This window comes from Stegodyphus dumicola, chromosome X2 (assembly GCF_044657685.1).
Source record: "Stegodyphus dumicola isolate Sdum_Otavi_A_Nest chromosome X2, ASM4465768v1".
Classification (NCBI taxonomy): domain Eukaryota; kingdom Metazoa; phylum Arthropoda; class Arachnida; order Araneae; family Eresidae; genus Stegodyphus; species Stegodyphus dumicola.
Window position 1 is genome coordinate 156,965,534 of NC_140781.1, and position 16,999 is coordinate 156,982,532.

The following is a 16,999-nucleotide window of genomic DNA, read 5'->3' on the forward strand; positions in this document are numbered from 1 at the left end:
TCCTAATTACCATTAACACGACAGATGCTAACAAAACTTATTCATTTCTTAATGTATGAGCAACGACGAATAAGTATTTCAGTTCACTTTACGGTCTGTTGAAAAACGTATTATTAGCACACTCAAAATTTTGAGTCTCTGTTAGGTTTGTCCATGTAGTTAAGCTGAGGCATCTTTTGACTACCTAGCCTGTTGAAAGCTCGTAATTCTGCATCTTTGATTGAGAAAGAAAGTTAAAAAGCGGATTCGCTAAGGAAATACCACGAAGATTACAGAAATAAATAAAATCCAATTAACTGCATAAGCATTCATTGATATTCTAATAGCCCTCAAGAAATTATAATATGATACATAAAAACATTATCGCCATGATTAAAATTCTTACAGATTGAACAGATACTTGTAATATATGTTTTTATGGATCATTATAAATAATAAAAGACAATTTACCTGAGATTTTTTTTTAAGTTCTAATGTCTTTTCATGTGCAAAGAAAGGTGGTCAGATCGTGAAAAAGATCGCTGGCATAACTGGCACTTGAATGGCTTTTGCCCTGTGTGCTTTCTATAATGTCTAGTGAGTTCATCAGATCGAGCGAATTTCCAGGTGCAACCTTCCCACGTGCACGTATAAGGTTTCTCACCTAAAATAAAAAATCCATATTTTAATTAACGTATTTAAATAGAAAACTTCATATTTTATGGTGAATAGTCTTACAAATAATCATCTATCCATTATTAAAAGTAAATGTGCAGAATGCTCAAGTAATATTTATAACTCTTCACTTACGTTTAAATGTATAATTGATAATACCTAAGTGAATAAATTTCTTCCCAGTTTATTGCTGTTAAGGCAAAAATAGCAAAATTCGATACATATAACCTACTTAAATTTTTTTTTAAAGCAGCTGCATATCATGTAGGAGGAAACACTCAAAAATTAAAGGACCGTCTAATCCCACTATTTTCTGGGGAGGGGGACATATTCGATATAAATCCTTTTAAATGAAATTAATCCTGCATAAAAGAAAAGTCATTAATAATTCAATATTTTGTGGTATATATAGCTTTAGGATTAAAAAGAATTTGTAGAGAATATTTCTGGTTGACGGAGAATATTTTAATACTTAGAGGACGATTTAATTCAATTAAGATGCTTATTAAAATGGGCCGTATGTCTTCTATTCTTAACTAGCAATGTACAGAAATACAAAATTTGGAAAGCAAAGGAGTCTGACCTGCTTGAGAAATTTATTCATTATGAACAGTAAAATAACGAATCGGTAACATAATACTTTTATCAGCACATAAGATTTTAAACGATTTCTCAGCAATGAGCTGTCGACTCCAACTTGGGGAAGTTTTCTTTCTCGCCTTTTTATTCTCTCTTTCGAGTTATTATTGAAATTTTAATTTTTGACTCTAGAGCTGATGAAAAATAAAGTTTGAGTGCATCATTAAATTTGAATCAAGTAATAAATTGTTAATTTCAACGATAATTTAATTTTATCATAACTAAGTCAGAACCCCAAACCTAGGTGATGCTGTCAAACATAGAAAATTCATTTTAAATAATTTTTGCTGAATTATTAATGTAGAAGTTTACCGATGAGCCTGGATGAAAACTAGCTGTATAAGCTATGCAATTAATTTAATGGTACTGAATTTTCACAAATGCAGTTTTAGAGCTTTCGGAGAAAACGTTTAGCAGTATCGCTGCAGAGAAACTATTAGAATTTCTGGAGTAAGAAATGTGACAAATCAACTGTGTCTTTTCAGAGATTTGAATCATGGAGCTTACTCCATCTTGCTAGTTAGACAAGTAGGTACTGGACGTCCACTTATATCTAAAAAGCGCATACGGGATTGCGATTTAATTCCTTAGACCAGGGGTTCTCAACCGGTGGTACGTGCACCAGTGGTGGCACGCAAGAGAAAAATAGGTGGTACGCAAAGAAGCAAAGTATTTTTAACTATTAAATTCAAAAATTAAAACCCCAACATTCTGAATGAGTTTTTTCTCTAACACTCGTAAATTTATGCGATCTGAGTTTTGTTCAAGAGTGGTGATGATAGTAGTACTCTGTAGTGGTGGTACTAAAGGTTTTCAGTTTTTGTTTAGATGGTACGCGTTAGTCAAAAGGTTGAGAACCGCTGCCTTAGACTGTTCCCCTACTTAAAAAGCAAATGCAGGAAATTCAGTATACCAAGTCTAGGTGGCATCGAATTATCGTTGACCACATTTAAGATCGGTAATTATTTTAGAGGCTGGTAGGTTTTTTCGAAGCAGGAAGTAGGAGAAGTAGACAGTACCTCCACCGAGATTCGAATCCGGGATCTTCCACTTGACTAGCTACATATGTTCACCATTTATGTCATGAGAACACGTAGGGGGGGGAAGATATAATTCCTCACAGAACTTTATGCTAATTTTAAAAAATTATATAGAGCTGAAAGGATTTTTCCATAATCCTGCTTTGCGAGATTCTTCAGTTTTAAACCGTAAAAGATTTAAAATTAATAATATAATCGGATCATAAGAGTCCTTTCCAGTATTACAAATGGAAGTTCTATCTTATTCAGATGAATACTTCTATAATGCAAAAAAATATTTCTTTTAAATTTAGTAAAAGCGTATTCCTCGTTTTCACCGGAATTCTATTAACTTTAAATATACGCACTATATATATATATATATATATATATATATATATTGTGAATATCAAAATTGAACTGGATATTTTAAAATTAGCAGATTTTTTAGCTTAGGGTTTTGAGTTTGAGTAACATTCTTTACGGTGCCGTCCAGATGAGAAAGTGGTTACTGACACTGACTGCCGTACCGAAGGGCCCGAGCTCGAATTCCGGAGAAAGCATGGATGTAAATTATCCGTCCCCTACATAACAGGTAACGGTGGCCAACTTATTAAGTACCTCCATAATAAAGTGATCACTGCTTCCGGTCTTAGTAGTGGCCAACACCTACAATGACAAGTGCCCGCCATTGGGTAAAATATATTATTTAAAAACTATTGTCTCAATTATTATCACATCACCATACTTTCAATTTCCATCTGGCTCTTCAACTCAGAATTTCAAGGATGATGAACCACACACATATATGGAACATATTTTTGGTACCCTTTTTTTTAATTATTTTTTTAGATAAATTGCATTCTTCACTCTTTATACCACAGCTTTAATGGAGTTACAACACGCCCTCTGCATTATTAGTTTCTAATCACTGCAATTAAACAACAGTTACGTAAAATGGTCACTTATTAAAATTAAAGATGACACGAAGAATGCGTAAATCAAAGAAATTCGAGTGAAAATAGTATATTGTGAAACTAACATGTCATTTGCGACAAATATATTTTAGAGACTATTACTGGATCATTTTGGCTTGCATATTCCAATGGCAAAGATATCATTTTAAATTTAAGGTTTCACAAGCGTTTCTAAAAAAATCAGCATTCTTTAGACTGCAGTACACTATAAAACTTTACTGTAGCTGCAACATTAATGCTTAAATCCAAACTCCACGCCTCATTTCCCTTTTTATTATTATGTTTTAATATCAACTACAGTAACAAAATATAAAATAAGCTGAGTAAATTACGGGAGCCGTGAATACTATTCTAGACCCCCCCGCGTTCTAACTAGCATTCAACTCTCGTGAAGCAGAAGGGGGAAATGGGGAGCTTCTAAGTAAGGTTTTGGGCAATTAGTAAGCTTTGTAATTAGGCTTAGGGCTTCGTGACAACATGGCGGACTTCGTAATCACGATTTGTACTTTAGGATGCAAAGAGTCCCGTCTAATAAATTAAGTACCCACGCCCGTTTATTCTCGAAATGCTAGTTGGTTCAGTGTTCGCTTTCTTCCTCGAAGTGATTCTTCTTACAGCTCAAAGGTTATTTACGCTGAAGTGTAGTTTATATTACATGTGAAGTAGCTTCATAAGAAAAAAATGTCAGTCCAGACACGTGCTGTATGATCAACAGACCATTAATTAAGGCAGTTTTAGTGTTGTAATTTAGCATCTGAAAATCTTTTTCATTATGTCTTATTTTTAACAATTTTTAATAATAAAGGATCTAATTTAAATAAAAACATGTATAAACACATAAGTAATTTACATAATTTTCCCATTCCAAGTTTGTAAAACGTAATATCGTAGTTCTTTAATTATAAAAAGCACTTTTCCCTGTATACATGTCGCTAAACATGAAGTATGTTTTAGAATAGTTAGAATTTTTAGACTCGTATATTTTTATGAATTACAAATCATTTTGAAGTAATTAATTTTTTAAATATTAATTTAAATAAATACAATGCTGTTAATGAATCGAAGTCGATTATTAAAAAATATTAACGAGATGCTTCAGGATCTTTTATTAAATTATTTAATTTATTTGCTTATAACTGAAGAGTTTTCTCGCTTCGGGGTATTGATTAAGGGGTGAATCTTAGAACGAAAGAAAGATGGCCTTTTTTTAGCACCGGGCCACTGAGTGGCTCAGATGATAAGATCGCTGAATACTGATAATTCGACCAGGTTCTAATTCCTGCAAAGGGATTGGCTATATGAGAATTTCCGTGTTTTTCTCCATGGGTAATATGGATATGAATACTCTTAGAAAGTCATTCACGAAGGCAGCCCTCTCCTTAAATAGGTAACCCTAGTATGCTTGGCTATAAACTAAAAATCCGTCCAAGCCTCTTCGACATTCCCTCCCTTATATGAGTTAATTGCCGAAACATTTCTACACATTTATGACACGATCACAGTACTGATTAAAATATGCCTTTCACAAAAAAAAATCCTAATGATGTAATGATAATGTAGGATGATACCCGTTAACGTACTTACTCCTGCGCTACCAATAAGCCTTTTTAAATATTTTTCTAGCACGGTAGTGCGCAACAGGACTTTATCTGCATCACTCATAGCTAAGTCCTAGTATTCTGTTTGCTTATTCATCTCAATTCCCGCCTTTGACAAAAGGGAGAATAGGTTAAATACATTAAACTACGTATTGTACACAACGTACCTATTTTATACATTAGACTGAGTACAGCAGGTAAAAGCTAAATTAGAAAAGATATTAAATATCCTTGAGACAGTTTAAAATATGAAATTCGCACGCAATGCTACGTTTATGAGTAAAAAATCTAGTTTTCGGATTGTTTATAAATTTTTACATGATTCTTTGACAACCCAGTAACTACTAGCTACCTTTTATTTGAGAAACTATGCTTCAACCGATAGTCATGTTATCCTGTTAAGGCAGTCATAAATGCTGTGGCTGTGGTATCGCCCTGCCTTTGAGACGAATTTTCTACAAACATTTGACATGTTATTTCTTGATGCAAAGTCTGTCGCAGTCATTAACAGCATTCAAATTACCGTATATACCCGCGTATAAGTCGATACCGCGTACAAGTCGACCCCCCCACTTCCGAAATCGATCGAGAAACTTCGATAATTTTTTTAAAGTACAACATTTATTCAAATCATCTGAGAAAAAAAGTAAATATAGGATAAAAAATACCTTGGTAAATAAACAAAATCAAAATCCTTCAACGTCCGATTCATAGTCAGATTCGCCAAACATTTCATAGAACTCTTCTGTCGTCATTGGCTCGTCATCATACATATTTTCAGTCTCGAACTCTGTATTGTTACAATCACTACTAGAGCCTTCGTCGTCATTTTCACTTTCAAAAACAGCATCATCATATTATTCATAGTCAGATTCGCCAAACATTTCATAGAACTCTTCTGTCGTCATTGGCTCGTCATCATACATATTTTCAGTCTCGAACTCTGTATTGTTACAATCACTACTAGAGCCTTCGTCGTCATTTTCACTTTCAAAAACAGCATCATCATATTATTCATAGTCAGATTCGCCAAACATTTCATAGAACTCTTCTGTCGTCATTGGCTCGTCATCATACATATTTTCAGTCTCGAACTCTGTATTGTTACAATCACTACTAGAGCCTTCGTCGTCATTTTCACTTTCAAAAACAGCATCATCTTCCGTGCCGTCTAGTTCGTTGCTAATACAACATTTTTTAAATGATTTTATAATCATTTCAGAGGGTATTTCGTTCCAAGCATCTTTAACCCACTGAGCAATTAATGTAATATCGGGCTTCCGATTCTTTTAATTTCTTATGGCCCAGCGTATAAGTCAACCCCCCCCCCACACTTTGAAGTCTCTTTTTTTTTTTTTTTTTTTTTTTTTTTTGGTTCAAAATATCTCGACTTATACGCGGGTATATACGGTAGCTTACCTTTGCCGCCCAGATGGTATAGTGTTTAAAGGAGCAGACTACGATACCAAAGGAATCTGGAGAAGGCATGGCTATAATTGTCTGTCCCTTCATAGGAGGTAATGCTGACCGCCTATTAGGTGCCTCCACAATAAAATGGCCAACTTTTATTAGTATCATTACCTTTTATTTATTTTTTTTTGGCCTTAGGAGTGACCATTGTCAAAAAAAGACAAAATAGTGCCCGACGTTAGGAAAACAAATTAGTTCACATTTGATGAAAAGACAGCTCTGTGTTGCTACAATGTAAGTATTTTATTTGTTTTGGCTATTTTTGCAATATTTAAGCACATTACATGAAACAGAATTTTTAATGATGAAGTTCTGTTTTATTTTAATTTCATAAAGCATTTCAAACTTTCACACTAATAAAAAAATCTTGTGAGCAGCATACTGTTTTTGTTTCGAGAATATTTTAACACGTCATTTGAAAAATCACTTGATTTCGCAGAAAAGTCTCAGGTATATCAAATTTTGGTGCAAACAAACAAAAGTTTCAAGTAGAAGAAAAGATAAAAAATTAACATGCCAGGTCTTCCCCATCCTCATAAATAATCGCACTGCTTTCCCGGAAATATGGCTATTTAACTACCGGTCCAATATCTTTTTTCTTAATCCAGGCTGTTGTCTTACTTACCCCTTAGTAATAATTAGTTACTGTATAGCTATGAATCCTTAACCTGAAAGAAAATATTTATAGTAGGTATCTTTAAAAATAAATTTAATGTCCCCTGCCGTTTCTTAAGAATAAAGAAAATTACATGATGTTCTTTATAGCAGGCAATAACAGAGCTGAAGAATTACTTTCGCAGGTCGACAGCAACTAAAGCTGAAGAGTTATGTTCGGTCGACAGTTACTAGCTTAGGGAAAATAAAGAAAATTCGGCTTCATCCCTTTCCTGTGACATGCCTTTAGTTTCCGCAACCCTACAATGTCCTGCACACCTGCAGGCGCAAAAGAATATAATGGCGCATAAAACAACAACAGAGCTGACAGTAACTTTTTTTAACGGCGCTTAAAGGTAACAATATTTCTCGAAAAGCCACGAAAGCTCAAAAGGATCGCACCCACGCAATCTTAATGTAATTAAAACTCTCGACACAAAGAGCTGGAAGATTCAAAAGTTAAAAGCGCAAGTTCAGGAAAACTGAGATGCTTCTCGATTGTTTGCTTCGGCTCATTCTTTCTTATTTTCAAAGGGTTAGAGGTTCCGTCAAAACCCATTAATTTAAGAGTAGTTTTGGCAAAATGTATGCTATAAAAGAGATTTAAGGGAAGGTGTGCGCATTCAAGACCTGACACCAAGAAGACAGCGCAACAACTCTGATGCAGTTTATGAAAACAGACAAATCTGGAGAGAATTTTCCAACGTAATGGAAGACTGAATTGAAGCTTATTGATGGTGATAACTCAGACTTGAGTTCAGCGTTTGATAAAATGCATGAAAAATCAATAATCATGCGGCTAGTGAGCATTTTGTTTTTGGCTGATGTATGACAAATAATTAATAAGCAGTTTATTACGGAGAACTAAACTAGGCTAATATATGCTAAAGAAGACTGGACTACTAGTGTTGAACAGTAACTATATAGGGAAACTAATATAGGGAATAACTATATAGGGAAAACATCCCAATAAACATCTACATAATCACCACTAAAACTCATCGAGTAATTTCTAAACTAAAATTTATTTGTGTAAATTAAAATGAAAAGAAATATCATCACATTTTCACAAGTCTGCATTCATCATCGTTAACCTCTCGTCTGCGGGCGCTTTAACGTTATCTAACTCAGTTACAGTCGCAGTTGCATGGCCATTTCCTACACTACTCGGCCACCGGTGAGCAAATTTTCTAGAATTTGCTTATTTTTCTTTTTTCAGCAAAACTAATCAATCGATTCTTACGCTCAAGCTTAAAAACGAAAACGATAATTAATCATTAACAGTCCGTTAAAATGCTATATATGAAAAAGGAAATTTTTACAGCATAGTTGCGTTTTGCTGAATAAGAAAAATGGACTTTTTCTCGTTCGAATCAAACTGTAGTATCCTGGATGTTCGAAAAAGAAGACTAAACGTTTTGTTTCATTAAATGATGATTCTAAACAAGCAATTAAAATGATGAAATTTCTAAAAATAAGGTAGAAAATTTTATGAAAACACTTACAAACCTGGCGGTAGCAGAAGTCTGTAAATTAAAAATCTATCTATTTATACAGCCCTCAGAGAGCAAAAATTCCAAGCCAGCTACAAAACAATAAGTGCTCTCTTCCTCAAGACAGAATCATTAATCGAAGAAAAACGAACTTCACTTTTATAATCCCTTTATTTGGTTAAAAAAGTTCTTGAATTTCTGTTTCTAATAAGCAGTGAAATGTGAATTGTTTCGTACTCAAATGTGTCTACAAATTTGCAAAAGCAATAGATATTTTGGAATGCTTTATTTCCAAAGCTTTTATAATTTTGTATATGTCAAATCTTACAATCCACAATGGAGAAAGTGCCATCATGAAATTCTCTATATTCTTTTGAGATAGTTTTTAACTGGAAATACTTGTCAAGGATTAATATTAAAAAACGCAAAGTCTGTTGCCATCACATTTGAGCATACTATATAATTTAAGAAATTTTGAAATCCGACTTATTTAAAAGAATGTATACATTAATGAATTAAATATAAAACTGAACCGTTAATGTGTATCACTTTGTTTAATATATTATGATAAAGTACACTAGGGCTACCTCCCTATAAAAAGCGACACTCTCGTGGAGGACTTTTTGAAACCCGTCTCATTAAGTGCATCTAAGAAAACTTCATAAAATCATGCTATAAAATTTACAAAGTTTTTACACAAAATTTCTGTCAAAGTTTCTAGGCTATTTCTTTTTCCGAATTTTTTTTATTTTCGCTAACCGCACGATCAACGTTTGGAAAAAAGAGATTCCTAAAAGAGAGTCAAATAACGATGAAGTACATATAAGATAAAAAGTATATAAAGCACAATTCTAACTTGCAATATTTCCTTGAGTCTCCATTTTAATTTGAGTATTTTTCTTTCGGTTCCAAAATCAGTATTTCCTTCTAATAAACCTCTCTAAACTGCATCATTCAAAATTAATAGCCAATATATTATTCTAAGATAACTCCCTGATGCTGGCACTTAGCATCAAAGATAATAATTTTAAAGGTCAGCCAATAATGATTTTAAAGGTATTAAATAGCCAATCAAAAGTTGACGAATTCGACACTAACTCACTTTGAACTAAGATTTGGCGTTCGAGCATATCGGACTTCTGCCGCTGCTTCTTTTCTTACCACAACGGCATCAAAAATGTAAAAGTTTTAGAATGGGCGCGTCTATTGCGGCTATGAGTATTTGGCTAATGAGAAATAAAAAGGAATATTTAAATCTGCCATAATTGCAAGTTTCTTCATTACGCATCTACTACGCAACCAATTTTTCTAAATTATACACATATATAATGAAGAAAACTGTCATTGTAATGAAAGCAACCTTAGAACTGCTGATGACGTGGATACGTAGAATATTGAATCCATTATGAACAGCAAGAATATTGATTGCGTAGAATGTTGATCCATAATGAACAGTAAACTGGCAGTGGAGGCAAATAAAATCTTCATTGTTATTTCAATAAAAATGTTGCAGCCACAAACAGCTTGGAACACTGTTTGTGCCTATTTCAAAATGTTTACATTTTTGATATCTTTGCAGCAAGAAGACAGCAGCAGGCAGCAGTCCAGTTAGGCCGAAGTGTAGAAAGCAAGTGCAGTTGCGTTCAGGATGAAATCTTAATTTCAAACGAGTTAGTTTCGAGTCTCAGCGCATTTGACTGGATAACTAATAATGCTATAAAATTAATATTGTCTGTTTGGGTTTTAGTTCCATTTGCGTCACAAACTTTATGCAAGAAACATATGACATGGATTAGTCTCGAAATGACGCAATGCAGAAAAGATTGCTATTTTTAGAATACAAAGGCGATACACTAAACTAAAATTAAGCGTCAAGAGGTTATTGCTAATTAAAATTATAATTCATAGTTAGAAGTTACATATTTTTTATCTTACATATACGTATTACCTGACTAGAAAAAGAGTATTTCAAAACTTTTCCAGATCTCCCAAGCATTGTCTCCCGGTTCACACTTTGGGAACCCCGGTCCTATGCCTATATTTAACTGATTTATCATTCGTTATGGCAATGCACTATCCCCAGAACGATATCCCTTCATAAAGAGGTTTCTATAAATTGACAGAAATTTACTTTACACAAGAAGAAAATAATGATAATACAAATTCAGTCAGCTCATTCCGCTGTAAGAATCGAATCGAGAAAATAATAGTCAATGTTGGATGCTTTGAAGTATTAGCCACTGGTGTAGCCGTTAAGTTATCATATGACTGAAACTTGTCAGGAATAAAATGATAATTTTGAGCAAAAATATTTATTTTTTAAACTTTTTTATGGCTTACTAAGTATTTAGAGATATAATCGGAAAATCATATATTGAGTAAGTTTATATTTCTCAAATTATCCAACTCAAATTAAAATGCACTTGAAATCAATGCATGCGTATTTAGATTCTAATAGTTCCCACATTTCGCTTTTATGCTAACTTGAAATTGATTTTGCGATATCCTGAATTGATAATTTTATAATATGGGGGGGGGGGAAGTCATGATCTAGTTAAATGCAATGTTTCTTGAGTTGGGGATTTACAACGAACTATAATAGGTTTGGTGATATCTCTGTCTCAATACTTATATAAATTAAATAAAGTTTGTGACCTGGAAATAGTGCTGTGTAATATGTACGTGATTGAAATGAATGAAAGAAGAAAGAGGCTGCGAGAGAAGATGTGTGTAAGGGATAAATATGAGCAGGTGAACAAGGTGTGGCAGCGGGGTGGTACCTCTTGTGCGTTTTTATAACACCTACACCACGTGACCCACATTCTCCAGTATTTCACTTAGTTCAATCTCATAACAGAGATTTAGGTTGAAAGGAAAAACTCTTTTAAGGTACAAAAGTAATTAATATGAATTTTTCTTCATCTTCCGAACATACAATGAATTTCTCCTTCTTTCTGAAATATATAATACGCACTTATTACAATAATAAGGATTTCAGACGATATGTGATATGTGAAAACAAAAGCTTAGAAATTTTTAAAAAATTCGAGTCTGTCACTAAACTTCTTAAAGCATTTGCCCTAAATATTTATAGAAATCATATTGTAGTTTAGTTTCTGTAAGGCGATTATTGATAATTGCGTCAAATCGCAGTATAATTTACGCGTGCTTTGTGTCAAGTGCACAAGTTAACGGATTTCATCCATTCGTGAGATGAAAATCTGAGCATTATTACTACTGCCGTATTCGAATAAAATAAGAAGATTTTGATTTTGTAAGATGTCAATGTTGTTTTAGTAAACAACGTGGTTAACTATTAAAATAGTATGGCAATAATATTAAAATAACATGAGTTCTCAGAGATTGCGCAAAGTTTTCATTCAAAAGAAAGTTTTATTTTTTTATTCATTATAATTTTAAAGCACTTTTATTATAAAACTGTTTTAAAAATTTTCATTTTAATTTAATAAAAATCATCTTAATTTTTCATGAACACTTTCAAATATTCCTATTAAGCAACAGAGAGCTTCCTTTAAGATTCACTCGTATTGTAATTTCCTATTGCAGTTTAGGTCATTAACTTTAATTTTTAAAGTAAAATGAACGTTTCTATTATAACAAAAATTTGCGACGAAACGTGTTCGTGTTTTCTTTGCCTGTATTGTCTTATCTTTATCTATTTTCAGATACATTATGTAAAAATATTTGGTAATTGTAAAATTATTAAAATAAGTTAAAGAAATATCAAAACTGCTAAAATTTTTTTGGGGTCGTGACCTACAGTTTAAGAAAGTCTGTTTTAAGCTAAGGTCTAATGGATATTGGATCTGTTATATTAAAAGCACTATAGGATTAAGTCAGACTAGATGATTTTGAGAAATAATTTGATGCTGCGAAATGCATATAATAAAATTATGAATTTAATATTTTATTTGTTTTTGTAATTTACAAAGCTGTTAAATCCTATAAAATGAATAAGCGAATGCAAACGTGATAATGACAAAAGACATGCTAATCATCCAAACATTTAGCCTCTATCAAATATTTCTATTTTTTTCTAAGTTTAATAAAAAAAGGGAAGAAATTCATATGCTAACTACTATGCTATCCATATATTTGAGTTTCTCAGGTTATTAATGATCAAAATAAATTTAGTTTAAAGAATTTACGACTCTTTGTTGGGCTTCCTTATAAAATGCAGCATTAGATATAAGTCATAAAAAAAATAAATAAAAAAACCCCACACAAACACAAAAGTATCATCATGAAGCCCACAATGTCGATTAAGGAGAAAAAGAATCTTTCAAGAATACCTTTTAGTTTCTTATCTTTATCGTTTAAGATCGTTTTCTGGTTAAATAAATTTTGGAAGCACCAAGGAAGTTAAGCAACGTATAGCACGTTCCACACGTATGACTCGAGGGCTTGTTAGTTGCGAAAAGATGCCTCAAATGATGATTCAGAAATAAACGAAGAGAACAGAAAATGACGATAACATTAACGACAGAGTTATTGATCGACAGAGTGTGTAAGAATGGTACAAGAATACTAAGAGTCATACTTTGTTATCGACAGCTACAATCGCAAAGGAAAAAATGCTCGTGTCGCAACAAATTTTGAGACCAAATTTATTTTTCCAAGAAAGAACGAAATACTTTGTATACTCAAACTCGCAGCCTTTCTAGTTGAATGACCTACGAATCATTTAATAGCGTTAAAATTACTTCGTTTTATATACTCGTAGTAAGTGATTTTATTGACTGGAAATTAGCCTAATAAAATTTAAACTTGTAAACCTGCCGCTTAACCTGGATAGTGCTTAGAGACTCTAATTGCCGTACCGAAGGGCCCTGGCTCGAATCCTGGAAAAGGCACGGATGTTTGTAAATGTATAGTGTCTGTACGGTATAGGGGCACTCTAAATATGCGGCGAGCCGAAAGTCCTCTCGATAGGTTGGTAATAAGGGAAGAAAGGTGGGAGACCCTAGCATCCATACCCCTGGAGTGATCTCCATCAAAATTGGGGGCAGAACTGAGCAAAGTCGTAGTGTCACCTGTATGGCGCTCAAGGCTCTTGCCAAGGACAGGCACAAGCTTGCACTCCTTGCTACGTTAAATTTCGTGGCTTGTGCTGATGTTACTGTCAGACAAATGAGATAAATCACAACAACAATAACAAACTGTAAACCTTGTTTAAAGAGAGTTGCGGAATGAATATGAGTATTTGTAATGATGTAGCGGTTTAGTGATCTACCGGTTTTAGTTAGTATTTTTTTTAGATGGTGTCACTACAATTTATTGTTGTTTTAATCCCTTCCTGACTATTTTTTGCTCACATTCGTAATGTATGACTAAAGACTCATAAAAACAGCCCTCTTAAGGGCTACTTCTGCTTTCGTTTTGTAAGATTCTAAAGAATTTTGATTTAGTGGAGTTCTAAATTTTATTAATTTATTTTTAAACTAATTCAGGGAATCAGTTTTATATAGGAATTCTTAATTATTTGTACTTATTTCCACACAAAAAATAACGTTCTAATACTGGCATATAAGAAATAACTAAATAACTAAAAAGGATCATCAAATAATACTACATCATTACCTAAATATTCTTGTATGTAATACAAAGGACCTACCAGTGGCCGAATGGAAAAGTCGTTAAACGCTGGCAGTTGAATTTGGGTTCAATTTCAAGCAAACGCCTCCCTTAATGGGGAGGTTTCGTTGCTTTCTCCGTGTGTAACTTTGGCACTACCCAGTCTCCCTTAGAAAGCCCTCCACGTAGGCATCCCTTCCCTGAGGCAGATGGCCGTCGCATGCTTTGCTATTATTGAATAAACTAAATCAAACAGTAATGCAAGTGAGTAACCGACTGCACTGCACAGAATTTAAAGTAGTCGAATACCCAGTTTTAGAATAATATTGTAGGATTGTGAACTAAGATTAGTAAAGTTTTTTTATGATAACTGCTTTAATAACTAAGTAGGGATTTATGTTTATTTTAACTAACAAGTTAAAATTTGGTTTAAACTCTTTCCTATAAGCCTTCATTCCCTAATTGTCAGTACCAGAATATTTAAATTTTGTAGCGCGCGTGAAGGAATGCAAATTTAATTTCTACTTTGAAGAAAGTATTTAAAAGTCGAGTTTCGTTAGGTGAAAAGAGAGAGTTAGGCTCTAGCCGCCACCTCTGCCGTAGATACGTTTGCTTATTGCTGGTTCAAGTGGCTTAGTTGCATTTATTTGCTGCCACTAGCTTCGAAAGGGGTTTAAGTTACGGGATCTCGCTGAGGCCTGTAGTCTAGTTCTATCGTTTGTTAATATCTTCAGATTTTAGTTTCGTTACTTGATTTTTTTCGGTTACCGCCCTAGCAGAGGCGAAGTTTGTTAGCGTCGAGTTGACGCATTGTAAATTTTCAAAGATTTAATAAAGGGTAAATTAACCCTTCCCTTGCGTAGTTTCTTGCTACTTCAGTTTCACACAGAAGTTTACCCACTGGACTTATCTACAACTATATAAACTATTTTATTAATTTAATAACTATTTTATCAATTCTTCTGTTAAGCCACGATAATTCATTTGCGCTTTGCTCGCGTCAGTTTCGGTGGTCGGTCTGTTAGAAATAATTTGTCAGTCATGAGCCAAATAATGTTAACAAGTGAATGAAAGATGTCTTTCCCGATAATATATGAAATCTCTTTCTGAATATTAATCTGCTGCAGAACCTTTAAGCTTCAGATTTCAAATATTTCCTTCTCTTTTTCCGGAAATAAAGATAGAAAAGAGATAATACCGAATTTAAAACGTACGAAAATACCTAAACGCACCGACCACTTATAAAGAGCTGTCATACTAATATACCACTCTCGACGTAATTCACTTGACATGAAAACTAACGCCAGAGGAGCTTTCGAGAAGAATCCAAATGGACTCGTCTGTTGCATACAAATCACGTCATTGAATATTCCGATGGTTTATTCATCACATATGCATTACTTAATCTAAAAAAGAATTTGCTTGAGTGTGACTGTGACAGGATTTGGAAAGAATACAATAAACACTAATTTTCCTGTGTTTGAGATTGTATAACGATATGCGTATCTTATCTGACAGATTAAACGTCATGAATGGACTTCAAGCTTGCAAGGAAATGGAAGCTAATTTATAAAAGCGGTTGAGACCTTCTTCAGTGTGAGTTTGAATATAATTCTCCAGTACTTCAATAATTTAGTTCTATGTCGTAACTAAAATCGGAATATTTTGAAGAAATGTTTGTTGCATTAACGGTTCTGGGCAGTATAAGAATTGAAATGTAATTACAATAGTAGTATGTAAAAAAAATGTCTAATAAACAGAGTATATAGAAATTGTGGGGCGCGTTTAACATCCCTAATGTTGTAACCAGTTTAAGCAAAAATGTATGTGAAGAATTTTTCCTGTTCAGAATAAAATGATAGTTTAACGATCAAGCCAAGTGTGATTTTCCTTCCAGTCATATATATCTACGTAGCAGTTTTATTAGCCATGACTAAAAAGTGAATCGGTTTAATTTTGTCTAGTCAACTCTCAGCTGAATTCTATCACGGTACCACGACTGTGAACATCTAAAATATCATATATATGTATATGTGTAATAATAATTCCGGAAGCATAGAAGAGGAATTAGCTTGCAGTCATTGTAGCTGAGGGTGAAGGCTTACACACGAAGATAACAATTCTGATTCACGAGATTTGTGCGAACTAAAATCAGTGAAGCTCAAAACTATGTTTATCTTATTCATAAAGAAACTTGAGAACACTATGATTTATAAGAAATCTACTGAGTACTCTGATCTCTTGTAAACATATTTTCTAGCAACTTATTCTATTCCTTATTAGCATTAAGCCATAAAATAAATTCTGGCTACTTATTTTATTGAATTTTAGCATTAAGCCACAAAGTAAATTTAAGTAGTGTTACTATTTAGGGCAATTTAGATTTTAGACGGGGCAAAAATTTATAATCAGACACATAGACCGTTCATTGTTCTTTTACTTAAGTATGAGAGTAGGCATAGATAAGTCATTAATTTTACAACAACATTTTCCCCATATTTACTTCAAAGATCTTTCCTACTGTTCAATTATTTTAATATATATGTTTTTAAGAATTCAGAATAAATATTCTAAATTTCGTAGTTTTACAGCGTAAACAGTTTTATACTGTAAAATATACAGATTCCAAAATGAATTTTCGGGTCAAAATTCCAACATTAAAATTTTTCTCTTTCTCAGGCTTCATGAAGTATGAAATAAAAGGGGCGTACTAGAATGGTTTACTCAAATGTAAAACATTCTAGTACGCCTACAAGCTACAAAATAAATTTAGCAGCTTGAGACAAAGAAACTGTTGTTAACTTTTCATGAACTTTCAGTTTAATTATCTGAAAAATTTAATATAAGACTACGAGTTTAACAGGAAAAAAAATTCTATTCGGATGCATTTTATTCAGTTT

General features: G+C 33.1%; 1 protein-coding gene across 8 annotated transcripts in view; it reads right to left on the reverse strand.

Moving 5' to 3' along the window:
* The window catches only part of LOC118188762 (uncharacterized), an 819,948-nt gene that overhangs the window by 11,234 nt on the left and 791,715 nt on the right, over positions 1–16,999 (reverse strand). For all 8 annotated transcript variants that reach the window (XM_085809659.1, XM_085809661.1, XM_085809660.1 and 5 more), the window contains one exon: positions 451–643. In XM_085809659.1, the coding sequence (XP_085665785.1) occupies positions 471–643 (173 nt within the window). In that variant the 3' untranslated portion in view covers positions 451–470. The remainder of the gene's footprint in view (positions 1–450; positions 644–16,999) is intronic.